Source organism: Triticum urartu, chromosome 6A (assembly GCF_056163025.1).
Source record: "Triticum urartu cultivar PI428250 chromosome 6A, HENAU_Tu73, whole genome shotgun sequence".
NCBI classification, from domain to species: Eukaryota; Viridiplantae; Streptophyta; class Magnoliopsida; order Poales; family Poaceae; genus Triticum; species Triticum urartu.
Window position 1 is genome coordinate 561,334,967 of NC_141878.1, and position 19,863 is coordinate 561,354,829.

A 19,863-nucleotide genomic window follows, 5' to 3' on the forward strand; every position below is an offset into this window, starting at 1 on the left:
TGCCAGTTCTCTAAATCAAATTTTGGTCCTTCCTACTTTAGTGGTTCTTTGTGCTGAATTCACGTTCAGTTTCATTTACTACTTTATTATCCTGGCCTTGCAGAGTCTGCATATATGGTGTTTCAAATTGCTGACAGGTCACTCAATCCAGTGTGACTGTTTAGAAATAGATAGTGTGATCAGACGCATATGCAGCACTATCTGAAGTCGATGTTCAAGTGGCCTTTACAGTCTATACTTTCAACAAAATAGCAAACCTTGTACTTTACAGGCTCCAAAATGGTACAGACTATGGCTTCAATGTCAGGATTTCTTTGAAGCTCTGACAGTCAGTGTAGCGGCACCCTGTGCTGAGGCACCAAGAATTTTACAAACACAGATACTCTACATCTGAATGTACAACGTAATGATGACTATATTATCTATGTGTACTTTAAACTGTTAAGCATCTCTTGGTAAGGAATCCCACCATGCATTTGGGATTCAGTGTTAATTATAATTCTCGCATCAACGACCGGTTCTGCGAATCTGGATTCCAACTGGGTTACAGTCTCCTCAATGCAGCAAAGAAGACTAAATTGGTAGCAGAGCTAGAGAATCAGTGGCCGTTCTGAATAGAACATTATACTCCCTCCGTTCCGAATTACTTGTCGACTTGTCGTAGGTATGGATGTATCTAGATGTATTTTAGTTCTAGATACATCCATATCTGCGACGAGTAATTTGGAACGGAGGGAGTACCTTACTCGTACGGTTCGACCGAGAAGCATTTACTGTCGGCAACTCTTTTATGGCCTGAAGCCCTTTCCTGTTCCCAGCCATGACTTTCCCGGCCACCATTCTTATTTCTTAGAGAGACATTCCTCTTGGGTGGAGGGACATCGATCTTCACCATCCGAGTCTTCTGATCTCATGGACGGGGTGCAGGGTTCAGGGTATCATCAGTTAGACTAGCATAGCAAAATTAACAGAGAACCCCAATGTATATAAGGAACTCTTATCTGGTCTGTCCAACAGCTGAGCTTCCTTCCAGCTGACCAAGCTTTAATTTCATTTCCAAAGTGAGCGATACTAGCTTAGGCACACACACATATACTGATATACGCTACCTGTTATGCAAGTCTGCTTTGACAAACACATTGGCACAACTCATCTTGCAGCAGCGTTCCTACAAGTCAGCACAAAGATTTGACATGGATGAACTTCATATGGAAAACGCACTAGTTTGTGCACAGCAAGATTGCGTTCTCTCGTACATAACTACTACTACTACTACATAATCTGAAAACATCAAAAATAACCAGAGAGGAGAGAACTGAATATATCTTCAAAGACTGCGCATCTGCTTACCTTGTTCTTCCCTTCTTGGGTCCTCGGGGCTCTTGCAGACCTCGTTGATATCGCCAAACCCTTGTGCCACACGTGGCGCTTGCCGTCGATGGGCATCAGAAGCACCTGGCCTCCCGGCCCCAACACCCTCCGGTGGTGCTCCCCCGCGCGGCCATGCCGGCCTTTCACTGCCTTCGTTTCCGCCGCTGCTATGACTGCAGAACTTGCCGCAGTGGATCAGGAGAACCCGTGATGCGGGGGCAGTGGGTGGCCACGAGCGGGGATCTTGTAGTGGCCATGGCCGGGGGCGGGGGCTCCTCTCGGCCATGGCAGGACAGTCCACGTCGTTTCAGCACCTTTTACCCGTGGACGTCCACGAAGATGATTTTTTTTTCCTTTTTTAGGGCATGAAGATGATTTATGTGGGCTTGGATGTGGGTAGCGCTCGCCGCGGACAGCCCACGCCTACCTTCCAGAGAGAGTTTTTCTAATGAACTAGGCCTGAGCACCGGAAGCCCATCAGAACCAGGCCCACGACCTTGCACCAGTACACCACGGCGCTCTTAGTTTGTTTAGTACCACCTCGCCAACAAGAGGAGGCAGGGGAGGGAGAGGTTGCTATATAATGAGCCCCTGGTGCATCCTTGCAACATACTTAGCTGGACGGGTTCGATGGCTGATCAAGAAGAGTCGTGGCCTAGGCTAGTGGTCCACATTGCACCTGGTGGATGCGCTGGCCTACCATCTTCCCAAGTGGGAGAGCAGACGTTGTAATTTGTGATAGAGGGGGTACGCGTTCGCGCGGCCCTTGCCAATTCTCTCAATCAAATTTTGGTCCTTCAATGTTCAATAACTGGTAGCTTTCTGCTAAATTCATGTTCAGTTTCAGCTACAGCAACGTGGCCTGGCAGAATCAGTAGCGTCAAAAAATAATTTGCTGACAGTTTACTCAAGCTTTAACAAATGGAAATAGACTGTGTGATGGCCTGATGGGGGATATGCTCTGCATTTCTTTACACAATAGCAAACCTCGTACTAAAAAGACTCCAAAAAGGTACTCCCTCCATAAAGAAATATAAGAGTGTTTATAGATCACTGGTCTAAACGCTCTTGTATTTCTTTAAGGAGTACTTCATACTATGACTTCAATGTCAGCATTTCTTTGAAGCTGAGACAGTCAGTGTAGCGGCGCCCTGTGCTGAGGCACCAAGAATTTTACAAACACAGATACACATCTTGAATGTACAACATAACGATGACTAGAATATCTATGTGTAGTATATAATCTGTTTAGCATCTCTTCGTAAGGTCTCCCACGATGCATTTGGGATTCAGTGTTAATTAGAATTCTCGCATCAATGACCGGTTCTGCGAATCCAAATTCCAACCGGATTACAGTCTCCTCAATGCAGCAAAGACGATTAACTTGGTAGCAGGGCTAGAGGATCAGTGACCGTTCTGGATAGACCATTATACCTTACTCGTAGGGTTCGAGCGAGAAATCTGGCTCGTCCGGCTTCTTTAGTGTCGGCAACTCTTTTATGGCCTGAAGCCCTTTCCTGTTCCCAGCCATGACTTTCCCGGCCATCATTCTTAGAGAGATATTCTTCTTTGGTGGAGGGTCATCTTCACCATCCGAGTCTTCTGATCTCATGGAATGGAATGACTCCCTCATACTCAGGTCCTTCGCCATCTTCCTCCTCCTGTAGCGCCGCCAGGCAGCTTGGATGAAGCACGCGCCCCAGGTTCTCCAATGGTGTGAGTAGTATCGGAAAGTGTGCTGCAACTTCTTGCTGTGCAACCGCCTAAATTGGCTGGCCACAAACTTGAGATCCTCAGCCTGGAGTGAAAAGGCCTCCACTTCTATTTGTGCCCTCACTGTGCGAGTGGATGACGGCAAACTGGCGGTAGGCTTCGGGACAAGAGCCCATCCAAGAAGTTCCTCACCGCAGAAATCACCAGCTTTCAGCGTAGTTGAATTGAAGAAGCCTGTGCGGCCACCATTTGTTGTGGAGCTCTCCAGTTTCCCGCGGATGATGAAAAGCATCTCAGCCACGGGATCACCCTCACGGACAATGTATGTGCCCTTTGTACACAGTGATGATACAAGACGCACACATATGGCATCTAGAAGTTGGTCGTCCATCTGGGAGAAAAAGGGTACCTGAAACCTCACAGTAGAAAGAGAGATTAGCACATGATAATAATAACAAGAAGTCTAGTCCAAAGGGCAAACCCGGAAGTTTCAAACATGCAGTTTTATGTATTTGTAGAAAAGTTTGTAAAAGTATCTACCCGGCGAACAAGATCCAAGCAAAGGTGGCGTTTAATGTCACGCCGTAGATCCGCTGGTAGAACCTGTAATATAGACTCTTCATTCACACCTCGAGTTGCAAGCCACTTGTACTGGATAAATCGTCTAACTCTTTCCCGCAGTTCATCAGGAAGTTGACGATGTCTCATCCACTCCTCAGTATCTCTTTGCTTTAATCTCCACTCCTCAACCCTCACAGTGATAGATTGCAGGTAGGTCTGGAATAATAATAAAAATAATGTAAGATAACATATTCTAAAAAAACAGTTTACATTAATACATTATGACTAAAATGATGAATTTCATGCTCATGAATAACAAACTTTTATAATGTACAGAGCATAATTAAGTATGTATAAAATGTACCTGCACATTTCCAATCAAATGCGCAAACAAGACAAGACCGAGTACTGCCAAGAATATACAGTACAGTGTCTCACCAATGTAGGTGCTCACAGAAAGAGTCTGGCCGTAGCAACTGTACAGAAAATGGACGAAACATATACCATGTTAGAGAACCACTTATCGATCCTGACAACTGATAATGACAAGATTAGAACTTCTAAGTTAATTTTGCAATGTACATTCAACTGGGACTGAAAGAGTAAGATCCGAACACATTTTGTTTAACACATAATGCTCTGAGGTTCTCATCAAAACTTTCAACTAACATAAGTATATAACGATATCAAAGAGCCGCCGATTTTTAAAGGAAACTGCAACCTAAGTTTCCCACTTAGTATTTAGTACCCTACAATATCAAGATGTCCACGACAGAAATACCTTAGATTCTGTAAACCCCACCAAAGGGAATAGAAGAACTTTCTCAAGAAACCCTGAGCAGGCGCTTGATTTGACAGAGCAGGCTGAAACATGCCATAGTCGAAGGTGATGCTGTCATTGCTAGCATTGCAGCGGCTGAAGAGATCAGTCGTACTAGCCCATGTCTGATTTGGTGTATCACAGTCTAGGTACCTAATATTACAATCACTTTCATTCCTGCAATTCATTTTCCAGCAGGCTGTTTGGCGATCAACAGATAGCAAGTACCATAGTGCACCTAGAACCTGAATGAAAAAGAACAGGGATTCTAAGAAATTTGCTACATAAGAAAGAATAAAGGATGAAAACTTGAGCAATACATTTGACTTTAAATTGAACTTCAAGATACGAAATGATGAAAGTTTGCATACAGATACCGTACATGACTAGCTATCAAGTAAAGTAGCAGGTTGTATACAGCCCCTTCCCAGGCAGTCTTTGCGACAACTCCAGTAGCTTTGACAATTTCATAAGTTAAAGGGAATATGAGATATAGTCTTGGAAGATACTGAGCAAGAACTATAAGCACCAGAATGTTATTGTTATGCTCAGCACCAGAATACTTGATAGCTGGTATCACATACCAGACTATGATCTGCACATAAAGTAAAGATACATATTTTCAGAAAATGCCTGGACTGCAACTGCATTGAAGAAAATTATTTGAGTTCAATCTCATCTTACAATTTCATGCTTAATATAGCACATCTGCGTTAAATAAGATCAAATATTGCAAATACTAACAATCACGACAAACGTCCTAAAACCAGGGATCATTACTTCATTAGTACTGTTAATATTCCATTTATTAGAATAAAAAGGAAGACTAGCAAGTTACCTGCGGCAAAGGCAATGCAGCCACCACATCAATTGCAAAGTCAGATCTCAAATACTTCCATGCAATCTCTTTAGGGTCTGTGACAAGGTCTCCTCTTCCAAAAACCCGCAAGGTTGAGCTCGTTTTAACAAAAGCAGTTCTGAACTTCATTATGATGTGAACCACATACAAGAGATCGGCAATTGATCGGAAGAATGTAATGATGATGGTTAAATGTCTGTCTGTCCCAACACAGGAATAGGTGTCGCCATAGACGATTTTGGGCACGTAAAAGTACAGGGGGTCTATAAATAGAGCAAGGAAGGACGAAAAAAGGAAAATGCGGTTCCACATCAAGATGAAGTCACTTGACGGATCGAAAATCTTGTACTGCTGTGCATCCCCTCCCACGAAAATCTTGTTCTTCCCTGAGCTCGCGACGCCGAGTTTACTAGCAGCGAACGCTGCCTGTTTCTGTTGGATCGGTATCGCTGGCTTTGCCCTCTCATCATAGAACCTGTGAATGGCAGCAGCATCACAAAAGATGGCATTTGAACCATTCAGAACACACAGTACATGGAATAGAGCATCTCACTTGGTTGCAATTTCATATTCCTTACTAAGAACATGCATAATAATTTTTTACAATTCAGAAGAAATATTCTCCATTCCATATCAAAAAAGCAGAGGACTACTGTACTTCAAAACAGATTTAGTTCTCAATCAACAGTATTTGTTTATGTGATGCTGCCTTTTACTTTATCCATAAATGCTAAATTCCACCGACCAGATCAACCAAAAAGGGGAAAAGCTCCATGCTAGTACAGCTTAACAACTCAAAAAAATTAAGACACTGCAACTGCATGCTCTTAACGGACTAACGACACGAATCATACTGATGCTGCCGAGCCCCCAACCCCGAAGCTCGCGCCGAAGCACAGTCCTAAATGCTGGATCCCTGTATTTCAAAACGGTTCAGAAGATTACTGTACCTCAACACGAATTGGGTTCTCAATCAACAGTTTTACTTTATGTGATGCTGCCTTTTACTTTAACGCCGACCAGATCAACCAAAAAGGGGAAAAGCTCCATGCTACAGCCTACAGTATAGCTTAACAACTTAAAATTTAAGACACTGCAACTGCCTGCTCTAACAGAATAACGACACGAATCATACTGATGCTGCCGGGCCCCCAGCCCCGAAGCTCGCGCCGAAGCACGGCCCCAAATGCTGGATCCCTGACCAAAAGCAGCAGATCGGGCAGCTAGGCCGCCGCGGCTCACCTGACGGTCCTCTGCCTGCCCAGCGCCATCTCGTCCTCCACCTTCCTCGGCGCAAACATGGCGCCGGCCAGCCCGCTACGCCGACCAGGGGCCCCGCGACCGGCCCGCCATCCAATCCGAGCACCCAAAGCAAGGCAAGCAGCCCTCGATCAGCGGCCGAATCCGGCGGCGAGACGGCTGGTGGCCGGTCTCCTCCGCGTCGGCGGTGGGAGGGGATTAAGGCGGGGAGGCGGGATTTGGGAGCCGGCGGGGCGAGGAGTTCGAGGGGTGGAGGGAGGGAGGCGACGAGGTGGAGGACCCGGAGAAGACGACGAAGCGGAAACTGCCTGACCGTCTTGGGGTTGGTTAATCGCTTTGTCAGCCGTCGCTAATGCAATGGGTTAAAAGCTCGGGGTTAGTTAGTGGTGTTACCGCGGTTCAAATGGTAGGCCAAGTGCCAAGTGGTGGTAAAGTGGCGCCGGAACAAAATTTGCAATATCTTTTCGAGAAAATCTACTCTCTTTCGATCCTAATTAATCATCGCAGCTTTAGGATGCTCCCTCCGTTTCATAATGTAGTGCGTATATATTTTTTGAGAAGTCAAACTTTACAAATTTTGATCAAGTTTGCATATAAAAACATATATATCTTGAATACCAAATACATATTATTACATCATAAGACGTGTTTTCACATTATACATATTTCATATTGTAGATATAGGTAGTTTCATCTATAAACTTGGTCAAAGTATGTAAAATTTGACTTTTCAAAAGATATATATGCACTATATTATGAAACAAAAGGAGTACAAATAAATTAGGTTCGATCGATAATATGTCAGCCCCGAGCTTGACACAAAGATGACATTGCCGTCTGTGGCAGCCCCTTGCATGAAGACGAGACGGAGGTTTGACAGGTGTGTGTGCGGGGGTGCTCGCCGAAGCCAGGAGGCTTTTAAGGAAAATGGGGGATGGTTGATGCAACGATAGCACGACGGAGAGGGCGGGTCGGGCAGGGCAAGGCCATGAGACGATGTGGCAGAGCCGCTGTCCATGGGTGACAACGACAAGTAGATAGGCCGATGGCGGAGGGTGACGAGCGCCGGGTTAGGCTGGGCGAGGAAGAAAAGAAGACGACAATGAAGAGGCGGCCGTCGGATTTAGGGCAAATCGGCCAAGAGAAAAAAAAGAAAAGGGACAAACGTTTTTATAGTGCTCCCTTTGCTTCGGAATACTATAAGAAAGCTGCAATTCCTTTTCTTTTAGCGAGAATAGAATATTGGCCGCATGCAACAATGTATCCATATATGCAACTTATGCATGTCCCTGCTTAAAAGCACCTTTTCATTTTTCATGACACAACACATGTGGCAGCACAATCTTTACTAGAGTCGGTACTGATTCTCAAATGGCAACAGTCGCACTACATTTTTGGAGCCAACATAACGGAAGTCGCTCTCGCGCAAGTAGGAAGATGCGGCTCCCTCCTTGATTTGTACTCCCTCCGTTCTACAATACATGCATTTTATTTGTCAAAATATAAATGTATTTAAACATGTTTTAGTATATAGGTGCATCCATTTTTAAACAAATTGAAATCAAGTATTTTGAAATGGAGGGAGTACTATGCTGTCACTGTCACGGTAGTACTTACATGGTTGACCTATCACGTACAGTAGTAAAATACGTGTGGCACGAGCCGGGACACTTTTATTCTACGGCCTTGCAACTTGTATGAAGTGAAGATTTCCGAATAATGATAATAATTTTAAGGATAAGCAGGCGAAGATTTATGTGCGTGCACACGCGCAGCGTCATCCAATGTTGTGTTGCCCTGCCCTCCCTGCCATGGCTCGCCTCACCAGAGAAAGAGATACTAATATCATGCTAGTATTGGACACGACACGGCCTGCGTGTCGCACAAGCCAACCGAGTCACATGCGCGTGCGCGCCAACCGGTCCACACATTCGAATTCCGTCAAAGCGAAAATAAAGCTGACGGGGCTTTAGAAAGTTTGGAGTACAAGCACTCCACCCCCTACAATTTGGATGTGATCGCAATGTGAAGTCGCTATTCCATCCAATGGCGGAGCCAAGAAAATTGTATCAACGGGGCCGAATGATGTTAAAACTGCTTGGGGAGGGCCAAGCCAATGAAAAACATGCATTTGACATGAATTAATCACTAATTTTAGCACTATTCATCAGCAAAGTAGCACTACATCTCTGCTGTTAGGGGGGGGGGGGGCAGGGCCCCTGCTGGTCCCCCTGTCTCCGCCAGTGATTCCATCGGTGATACACCATGTCAAAAGCTGTCATGAAGTTTGAAGTGCGATTGCACAAGTGAAGACAAGGTGACCACTGTGCATGTCAATCATGGAGATTGTAAGTTCTGCTCCTCACCATATTTAACACGTTGTCTCCAAATGTTAACAGATGGGTACTTATATACTTCACGTACGAAATTATCAATATAAAAGGAAGGTGTTTCTGCGTAACAAGAGAAGGAGCTGCAGTGAGACAAGGTTGCGTCTGCAATGACGTTGGCAGTTGTGACGACAGCGACCAGGATGTCCACGAAGATGTGCCAGAAGCAAGAGTCCTCGTCTCACATAGAGGCATCGTCCTCATAGCCCTCGAAGCGCGATCACTCCCATGGAAACGACGACAAACCCCTACTGCGTGACTCCGTGATTCTGATGTGATCAACCGCGTTTGATTCAACTCGGCACTGCAGTGGGTTTCATGCTGCAAACATGGAGGCGATGGCCCTGAGCAAAATGCTGGTCGTTAACACGTAGGAAGCTGAGGCAACAGCCTTGGGGATATGACAGATGCTACAGTCCAGTTCACACGGGTGTGGCGTGGCCATTGGCATATTAGGGACGCGCCATGGACGACACCCTGACGGCTCGAGCAGTGCTCTATTGTAGGAGGATGTCCCACCCATCTGCTAGTGTCATTTCTGTTTGACATGGAGTACATGCCGGGGTGACTATCGAAAGATCTGTCTTTCATATGGTGATTCGATTACTGATTCATGTCTGGATTGTGGAGTGAAAACTTATTTTATGGCTTTGATTGGTTGGTCTCAACAACGATAAACTTGCGTCACTACCTTATTAAATGTGTTGTCCCCTCGCCAATGCTTGACTTCGGTGGTTGGTCTCGTCGTTATCTCGCGCGCCATTGTCTTCTTATTGATGTGCTAGCTTCGGTCATTGGTATCGGCAACCAAGATGAAAATCCTTATCTTGAAAAACGTTGCTGATGTGTTGGTCTAGGCAACATAAATGCACAACTTCGTCGTGGGTCGTATGTAGCAATGATGGTGTGATGCCGCTTATTCTTTTTGAAGGCATCGTTGTGGAAGAAGTCTAGTTAATCGCATCTTTTTATTTTACTCTGGTAATGGTTTGAGCGTGGGTATCTTTTTTATATGTTTTATTTAATGGTTTAAGCGTAGGTATCTTCAGTTTATATTCTATTTAATACACCCTTTGTTCAATATAAGGTGTTTTGGATATTTTGATATGCACTACATAGATAGTGGAATGAGTTAACAAACACACTAAAACGTGTCTATACATCCGACTAAGAAAAAGAAGTGACTTAATAGGTAAGTCGACTCAAAAATAAATTTGGGTAAATCCATTCTTATCAATCCTCGGATGCAAAACAAGCGGTCAAGTGAAAGATCGTGGATGTCGCCTAGAGGGGGGGTGGGGGTGAATAGGCGCTTTAAAATAATTACGGTTGAGGCTTGAACAAATGCGGAATAAACCTAGCGGTTAATTTGTCAAGCACAAAACATACAACAACTAGGCTCACCTATGTGCACCAACTACTTATGCTAAGCAAGAAAAACTACTTAGGTGATAGTAAGATATATGACAAGAAACAATATGGCTATCACAAAGTAAAGTGCATAAGTAAAGGGCTCGGGTAAGAGATAACCGAGGCACGTGGAGACGATGATGTATCCCGAAGTTCACACCCTTGCGGATGCTAATCTCCGTTTGGAGCGGTGTGGAGGCACAATGCTCCCCAAGAAGCCACTAGGGCCACCGTAATCTCCTCACGCCCTCGTACAATGCAAGATGCCGTGATTCCACTAAGGGACCCTTGAGGGCGGTCACCGAAACCGTACAAATGGCAACCTTTGGGGGGCGGTCGCCGAACCCGTACACTTTGGCAACCCTTGGGGGCGGTCACCGGTACCCGTCAAATTGCTCGGGGCGATCTCCACAACCTAATTGGAGACCCCGGCGCTTGCCCGGAGCTTTACACCACAATGATTGAGCTCCGAACACCACCAACCGTCTAGGGCGCCCAAGCACCCAAGAGGAATAAGCTCAAGGGTACCAAGCACCCAAGAGTAATAAGCTTCTCAGCTTGTAACTTCCACGTATCATCGTGGAGAACTCAAACCGATGCACCAAATGTAATGGCAAGGGCACATGGAGTGCCCAAGTCCTTCTCTCTCAAATCCCACCGAAGCAACTAATGCTGGAGAGGAAAATGAGAGGAAGAACAAGAAGGAGAACACCAAGAACTCCAAGATCTAGATCCAAGGGGTTCCCCTCACATAGAGGAGAAAGTGATTGGTGGAAATTTGGATCTAGATCTCCTCTCTCTTTTCCCTCAAAAATTAGCAAGAATCCATGGAGGGATTGAGAGTTAGCAAGCTCGAAAAAGGTCAACAATGGGGGAAGAACACGAGCTCAAAGGATAAGGTTCATTGGGGAAGAAGACCCCCTTTTATAGGTGGAGAAAAATCCAACCATTATGCTCACAGCCCGCACCGAGCGGTACTACCACTCCAAGGAGCGGTACTACCGAAGCCCTTTGAAACACAATAGCGAGGAGGCAAAAAAGCCAGAAGAACCGTCGGAGCGGTAGTACCGCTTGACCTCACGGTACTACCGCTAGGGGTAGCGGTACTACTGCTAAGGGTAGCGGTACTACTGCTTGCGAGCGGTACTAAAAAATTACATCCGTGCCTATCACCGCTGGACTTGTGATGAGTTTTTGGTCCCGAGCGGAAGTAGCCACGGAAGTAGCCGCAGTAGTACTGCCCCAAGCGGTAGTACCGCTCCCAAGAGCGGTAGTACCGCTCCCAAAAGCGGTAGTAAAAAATTACATCCGCTCCTGTCCATGGTAGTACCGCTGCAGCCTTTTCAGAACACCAAAACTGACACAACTTCTCCAAACGGACTCCAAATTCGACGAAACCAAGTTTGTTGGAAAGCTAGCGACAAGGGCTAACACAATCTTGATAGAAATAACAATAAGAATCAAATTAGAAAAGGCCCATAAGAAAATGGTGAGAACCCTTCCTCGAATAAGACCGGTAAAACCTCCAACACCGAAAACGTCATAGAAGACGCATGCGAACTCCGTTTTCGATGAACTCAAGCTTGTCATTAAGATGACCATAAGCTCTAAGACTCACAAAGAGAACCAAACAAGAACCAAGAAACATGATGCAAGGATGCAATGGTTTGAGCTCTCTACTAATGATATGATCAAGCTACCAACTTGAGAGCCCCCCTTGATAGTACGTCAAACGATCCTATAACCCGGTCTCCCAACTACCACCATGAGACCGATAAAATAGAAAACCTATCAAGGGAAAACCTTTGCCTTGCACATGGTCCACTTGAGCTAGATGGTGACGATCTTGACTCCCTCAAGTTGGACCACCTTTCTTGATTGTGTTGGCTCGATGAAGACTAGATGATTGCTCCCCCATAGTCCACTATGGGTGAGCCACTCTTCGACACATCTTCACAATTCCATTGACACCACAATGGATGGCAAGCTTCAAGCACTTGATCTCTTCGTGATTCTCCACTTGAACTTGCACACGGCAATCTTGATGACGATCACCACTTGATGTCATCCTTTCCATGGGTTGTATGATATCTTCCTCTTGACGCAAGCCCATGGACACGTACCTAACCTCACATAGACTCTCACATAGAACATGGGTTAGTACACAAAGTGCAATGGACAATGCTTACCATACCATGGGATCACTTGATCCCTCTCGGTACATCTTCTACGCTTTGTGAGTTGATCAACTTGATTCACTCTTGACTTAGTCTTGATCAACCTTGAATCTTTCCAACTCTCTTCGTTTGGATGATGTCTTGAAGGTAAACATGAATGATCACACAATCTTCTTCAAGACATGCTTGCAATAAGCTCAACACTCACATGACCAATCTTTGGATAATTCCTTAATAGCACCTTGGTCAACCCATAAACTCCTTGAAACCAACACATGGACTTCAAGAAATGCCTATGGAAAAATCCTTCAAATATAACTCAATGCAACCATTAGTCCATAGAGAATGTCATCAATTACCAAAACCACACATAGGGGCACCGCATGTCTTTTCAATCTCCCCCATGTTGGTAATTGATGACAATCACTTTGAAGAGAGTTTATATAAGGAATTATGCATCACCATGCAATGCAACAACCAATAATGCATGCGAAGGAGATGCGTATGCTTAGGAACAAACCAAAGCCAGAAGAGACAACTCTCTAAACTTCTCCACAAAACTCTATGAAACTTCTCCCCCATTGGCATCGATTGCCAAAATGGGCTACAAGCTGAAAGATCGTGGATGTCGCCTAGAGGGGGGGGGTGAATAGGCGCTTTAAAATAATTACGGTTTAGGCTTGAACAAATGCGGAATAAACCTAACGGTTAATTTGTCAAGCACAAAACCTAAAACAACTAGGCTCACCTATGTGCACCAACAACTTATGCTAAGCAAGATAAACTACTTAGGTGATAGCAAGATATATGACAAGAAACAATATGGCTATCACAAAGTAAAGTGCATAAGTAAAGGGCTCGGGCAAGAGATAACCGAGGCACGCGGAGACGACGATGTATCCCGAAGTTCGCACCCTTCGGATGCTAATCTCCGTTTGGAGTGGTGTGGAGGCACAATGCTCCCCAAGAAGCCACTAGGGCCACCGTAATCTCCTCACGCCCTCGCACAATGCAAGATGCCGTGATTCCACTAAGGGACCCTTGAGGGCGGTCACCGAACCCGTACAAATGGCAACCCTTGGGGGCGGTCACCGAACCCGTACACTTTGGCAACCCTTGGGGGCGGTCACCGGTACCCGTCAAATTGCTCAGGGCGATCTCCACAACCTAATTGGAGACCCCGAACCTTGCCCGGAGCTTTACACCACAATGATTGAGCTCCGAACACTACCAACCGTCTAGGGCACCCAAGCACCCAAGAGGAACAAGCTCAAGGGTACCAAGCACCCAAGAGTAATAAGCTTCTCAACTTGTAACTTCCACGTATCACCGTGGAGAACTCAAACCGATGCACCAAATGCAATGGCAAGGGCACACAGAGTGCCCAAGTCCTTCTCTCTCAAATCCCACGGAAGCAACTAGTGCTAGGGAGGAAAATGAGAGGAAGAACAAGAAGGAGAACACCAAGAACTCCAAGATCTAGATCCAAGGGGTTCCCCTCACAAAGAGGAGAAAGTGATTGGTGGAAACGTGGATCTAGATCTCCTCTCTCTTTTCCCTCAAGAACTAGCAAGAATCATTGGAGGGATTGAGAGTTAGAAAGCTCGAAGAAGGTCAACAATGGGGGAAGAACACGAGCTCAAAGGATAAGGTCCATTGGGGAAGAAGACCCCCTTTTATAGGTGAGGAAAAATCCAACCGTTACCCACCAACCAGCCCGCGGCCAGCGGTACTACCGCGCCTGGCCAGCGGTACTACCGCAAGGCCGCGCGGTACTACTGCTTGCAACCAAGTGGTACTACCGCACGGCTGTGCGGTACTACCATACCGACCCACGGTACTGCCGCAACCCCAGCACAGAACCGATAAACAGACGCACAGGAGCTGGGGGCGGAACTTCCGCACGCGCGGTACTACCGCGCCCCCATGCGGTACTACCGCGAGGCAAAAGTCCCAACCAGGGGAAAAGGGAAACTTCCGTGCCTACTTCCGCAAAGAAATGGAAGTAGCAAAAACCCGACACAGTAGTACTGCCGAGGGGCGGTACTACTGCCTGACCGCATAGCGTGGTACTACCGCACGCGAAAGCGGTACTACCGCGGTAGGTGCGGATGTAAAAAATTACATCTGCTCCTACTACCGCAAAGGGGCGGCACTAGCCTGGTGGGCAGCGGTAGTGCGGCTCCAGGGGAGCGGTACTACCGTGGGCACCTGCGGTACTACCGTGCCACTACACGGTACTACCGCTGATGCCTACGGTACTACCGCTTTCCTGGGAGCAGTACTACCGCAACCAACAACGGCAGCCACACAAGGGAGGCAAGAAAACGGAGGAAGCTCCAAGGAAGAAGGAGGGGAAAAGAAGGAGACGTGTACATGATGAATCCACCCAAACCTTTCCAACGCGGACCCTGACAAAACCACACTCAAGAGAACAAGAACTGCCATAACTTCTGCATATGAGCTCCGAATTGAGCAAACTCAAGCTTGTTGGAAACAAGATGACGAGTAGCATCAAAATAGCGACTGGTTATAGTAAGAAGAGGCAGGGGAGGTATGCCAACAAATAGAGGAGGGAAACCTCCAACCAAGAAGAACCGACAAAACCTCCAACAACGAAAACATCATAGAGTATGCAAGCGAACTCCGTTTTCGATGAACTCAAACTTGTCATCAAGATGACCAAAAGCTCTAAGACTCTCAAAGAGAACCAAACAAGAACCAAAAAAGATGATGCAAGGATGCAATGGTTTGAGCTCTCAGCGAACGATACGATCAAGCTACTCATCGAGAGCCCCCCTTGATAGTACGGCAATCGATCCTATAACCCAGTCTCCCAACTACCATCATGAGACCGGTAAAATAGAAAACCTATCAAGGGCAAACCTTTGCCTTGCACATGGTCCACTTGAGCTAGATGAAGACGATCTTGACTCCCTCAAGTTGGACCACCTTTCTTGATTGGGTTGACTTGATGAAGACTAGTTGATTGCTCCCCCATACTCCACTATGGGTGAGCCACTCTTCCGCACATCTTCCCAAGTCCATTGTCACCACAAAGGACGGCAAGCTTCAAGCATTTGATCTCTTCGTGATGCTCCACTTGACCTTGCACACCGCAACCTAACCCCACAAAGAATCCTCACGAAGACCATGGGTTAGTACACGAAGCGTAATTGACAATGCTTACCATACCATGGGATCACTTGATCCCTCTCGGTACATCTTCTATGCTTTGTGGGTTGGTCAACTTGATTCACTCTTTGACTTAGTCTTGATCAACCTCTCACAAGACCAATCTTTAGGTAATTCCTTGAATAGCACCTTGGTCGACACAAACTCTCCTTGAAACCAACACATGTACTTCAAGAAAAGCCTATGGACAAAAACCTTCAAATATAACTCAAGGCGACCATTATTCCATAGAGATTGTCATCAATTACCAAAACCAAACATGGGGGCACCGCATGTTCTTTCACAAGCTTAGAAGGCCAATATAAAATGTGTTCCTCCATAAATTGTGTATTTCTCAACAAGAGAGTGGAATGCAAAACACACATACAACGGTAAATACTTGGAGGAAGACAAACTATATTGAGGCCCAAAGGTTTCAAAAGGAAGATATGCCACAGAGACATAACAAAGAGAGAAACAAGCAATCAAGCAATCAAAAGATATCTATTGAAGCAAGCTATCAAAAGATACCAATTGAACCAACCAGGCTAATGATCCTACGAGCCACATGAATAAAGGATATAATGATAAGAGCAGAGCAGTGTTCTAAAGAAACTAGAGAAGCTCCCCATGATTTGTGCACATCAAGAATTTTTGTATCTGGATACAAAGTGCACAAAATAGGATCATAGCTCCCCCAAAATCAATAGAAACTTACAACAAGTGCAAGAGAGCATATATGAAACTACGCCTAGTACTTGCAACAAACACATGGTTGAGCAACAAGTAAGAGAGGCAACTTAAGAGTGGGCTCAACCAAAAAGATGTGTGTGAGTCAAGGCAATGCACTTGAGAAGACTAATGTACAGAAGAGCATTAAGCATCAATAAAGTCTTGAAAGAATGAGGCACACGGTGCAAGGCCTATCATTCCCACACACAACTAGCAAATGGGTTCACAAGCTTACTAATAAGCATATAGAGAACCTATGCTTGTGACAACCCGTGGTGAAGATTGTTGGGGAACGTAGCAGAAATTCAAAATTTTCCTACGTGTCACCAAGATCTATCTATGGAGAGACCAGCAACGAGGGGAAGGAGAGTGCATCTACATACCCTTGTAGATCGCTAAGCAGAAGCATTCAAGTGAACGGGGTCGATGGAGTCGTACTCGTCGTGATCCAAATCACCGATGATCAAGTGCCGAACGCACGGCACCTCCGCGTTCAACACACGTACAGCCCGGTGACGTCTCCCACGCCTTGATCCAGCAAGGAGAGAGGGAGAGGTTGAGGAAGACTCCATCCAGCAGCAGCACAACGGCGTGGTGGTGGTGGAGGAGCGTGGCAATCCTGCAGGGCTTCGCCAAGCACCACGGGAGAGGAGAAGGACTTAGGAGAGAGGGAGGGGCTGCACCAAAGGCATAAGGGGTGTCTAAAGAGGCCCTCCTACCCTCACTATATATAGGGAGCCCAAGGGGGGTGCGCCAGCCCTAGGAGATCCAATCTCCTAGGGGGCGGCGGCCAGGGGAGGTTTCCCTCCCCCCCAAGGCACCTAGGAGGTGCCTTCCCTCCTTGGGACTCTTCCTTAGGGTTCCCCCTTCACCCTAGGCGCATGGGCCATAAGGGAAGTGGCGCCCCAGCCCACTTTGGGCTGGATCCCTTCCCACTTCAGCCCATGGGACCCTCCGGGATAGGTGGCCCCACCCGGTGGGCCCCCGTGACCCTTCCGGTGGTCCCGGTACAATACCGATGACCCCGAAACTTGTCCCGATGGCCGAAATAGGACTTCCTATATATAAATCTTTACCTCCGGACCATTCCAGAACTCCTCGTGACGTCCGGGATCTCATCCGGGACTCCGAACAACATTTGGTAACCACATACAAGCTTCCTTTATAACCCTAGCGTCATCGAACCTTAAGTGTGTAGACCCTACGGGTTCGGGAGACATGCAGACATGACCGAGACGTTCTCCGGTCAATAACCAACAGCGGGATCTGGATACCCATGTTGTCTCCCACATGTTCCACGATGATCTCATCGGATGAACCACGATGTCAAGGACTTAATCAATCCCGTATGCAATTCCCTTTGTCTATCGGTACGATACTTGCCCGAGATTCGATCGTCGGTATCCCGATACCTTTGTTCAATCTCGTTACCGGCAAGTCTCTTTACTCGTTCCGTAACACATCATCCCGTGATCAACTCCTTGATCACATTGTGCACATTATGATGATGTCCTACCGAGTGGGCCCAGAGATACCTCTCCGTCACACGGAGTGACAAATCCCAGTCTCGATTCGTGCCAACCCAACAGACACTTTCGGAGATACCTGTAGTGTACCTTTATAGTCACCCAGTTACGTTGTGACGTTTGGCACACCCAAAGCACTCCTACGGTATCCGGGAGTTGCACAATCTCATGGTCTAAGGAAATGATACTTGACATTAGAAAAGCTTTAGCATACGAACTACATGATCTTGTGCTAGGCTTAGGATTGGGTCTTGTCCATCACATCATTCTCCTAATGATGTGATCCCGTTATCAACGACATCCAATGTCCATGGTCAGGAAACCATAACCATCTATTGATCAACGAGCTAGTCAACTAGAGGCTTACTAGGGACATGGTGTTGTCTATGTATCCACACATGTATCTGAGTTTCCTATCAATACAATTATAGCATGGATAATAAACGATTATCATGAACAAGGAAATATAATAATAACTAATTTATTATTACCTCTAGGGCATATTTCCAACAGTCTCCCACTTGCACTAGAGTCAATAATCTAGTTCACATCGCCATGTGATTAACACTCACAGGTCACATCGCCATGTAACCAACATCCAAAGAGTTTACTAGAGTCAATAATCTAGTTCACATCACTATGTGATTAACACTCAATGAGTTCTGGGTCTGATCATGTTGCTTGTGAGAGAGGTTTTAGTCAACGGGTCTGAACCTTTCAAATCCGTGTGTTCTTTACAAATCTCTATGTCATCTCCTAGATGTAGCTACCACGCTCTATTTGGAGCTATTCCAAATATCTGTTCTACTATACGAATCCAGTTTACTACTCAGAATAATCTGGATAAGTGTCGAAGCTTGCATCGGCGTAACCCTTTACGACGAACTCTTTTACCACCTCCATAATCGAGAAAATTCCTTAGTCCACTAGTTACTAAGGGTAACTTTGACCGCTGTCCTGTGATCCATTCTTGGATCACTCTTGTACCCCTTGACTAACTCATGGCAAGGCACATTTCAGGTGCGGTACACAGCATAGCATACTGTAGAGCCTATGTCTTAAGCATAGGGGACGACCTTCGTCCTTTCTCTCTATTCTGCCGTGGTCGAGCTTTAAGTCTTAACTCCATACCTTACAACTCAGGCAAGAACTCCTTCTTTGACTGATCCATCTTGAACACCTTCAAGATCATGTCAAGGTATGTGCTCATTTGAAAGTACCATTAAGCGTTTTGATCTATCCTTATAGATCTCGATGCTCAATGTTCAAGTAGCTTAATCCAGGCTTTCATTGAAAAACACTTTTCAAATAACCCTATAGCTTTCCAGAAATTCTACGTCATTTCTGATCAACAATATGTCAACAACATATACTCATCAGAAATTCTATAGTGCTCCCACTCACTTCTTTGGAAATACAAGTTTCTCATAAACTTTGTATACACCCAAAATCTTTGATCATCTCATCAAAGCATACATTCCAACTCCGAGATGCTTACTCCAGTCCTTAGAAGGATTGCTGGAGCTTTGCATACTTATTAGCATCTTTCAGGATTGACAAAACCTTCCGGTTGTATCACATACAACCTTTCCTCAAGAAAATCGTCGAGGAAACAATGTTTTTTGACATCCTATCTGCAAGATTTCATAAATAATGCAGTAATCGCTAATATAATTCCAACAGACTCTTAGCATCGCTACGAGTGAGAAAGTCTCACCGTAGTCAACTCCTTGAACTTGCCGGGAAACACCTTAACGATAAGTCGAGCTTTCTCAATGGTGACACTTACCATCATTGTTGTCTTCCTTTTAAAATCCATCTGCACTCAACAGCCTTACGACCATCAAGTAGTTCTTCCAAAGTCTACACT

The 19,863-nt window shown here is 45.8% G+C and overlaps 1 protein-coding gene and 1 non-coding gene across 2 annotated transcripts; one reads left to right on the forward strand and one right to left on the reverse strand.

Annotated features, from left to right (window-relative positions):
* The first annotated feature begins 1,980 nt into the window (after positions 1 to 1,980).
* LOC125517853 (U1 spliceosomal RNA) lies at positions 1,981 to 2,140 on the forward strand. The gene has a single exon (XR_007287851.2). It is a non-coding gene; the product is annotated as a U1 spliceosomal RNA (small nuclear RNA).
* A 285-nt stretch (positions 2,141 to 2,425) lies between these two features.
* On the reverse strand, positions 2,426 to 6,927 carry LOC125515037 (cyclic nucleotide-gated ion channel 17-like). Its single transcript, XM_048680452.2, has 7 exons — positions 6,567 to 6,927; positions 5,304 to 5,799; positions 4,848 to 5,060; positions 4,427 to 4,710; positions 4,010 to 4,121; positions 3,625 to 3,861; positions 2,426 to 3,493 (listed from the first exon to the last, which is right to left on the reverse strand). Exons 1-7 carry the CDS (start codon positions 6,623 to 6,625, stop codon positions 2,807 to 2,809), a joined length of 2,088 nt encoding a protein of 695 aa, XP_048536409.1. The 5' UTR covers positions 6,626 to 6,927; the 3' UTR covers positions 2,426 to 2,806.
* Positions 6,928 to 19,863: the final 12,936 nt, after the last annotated feature.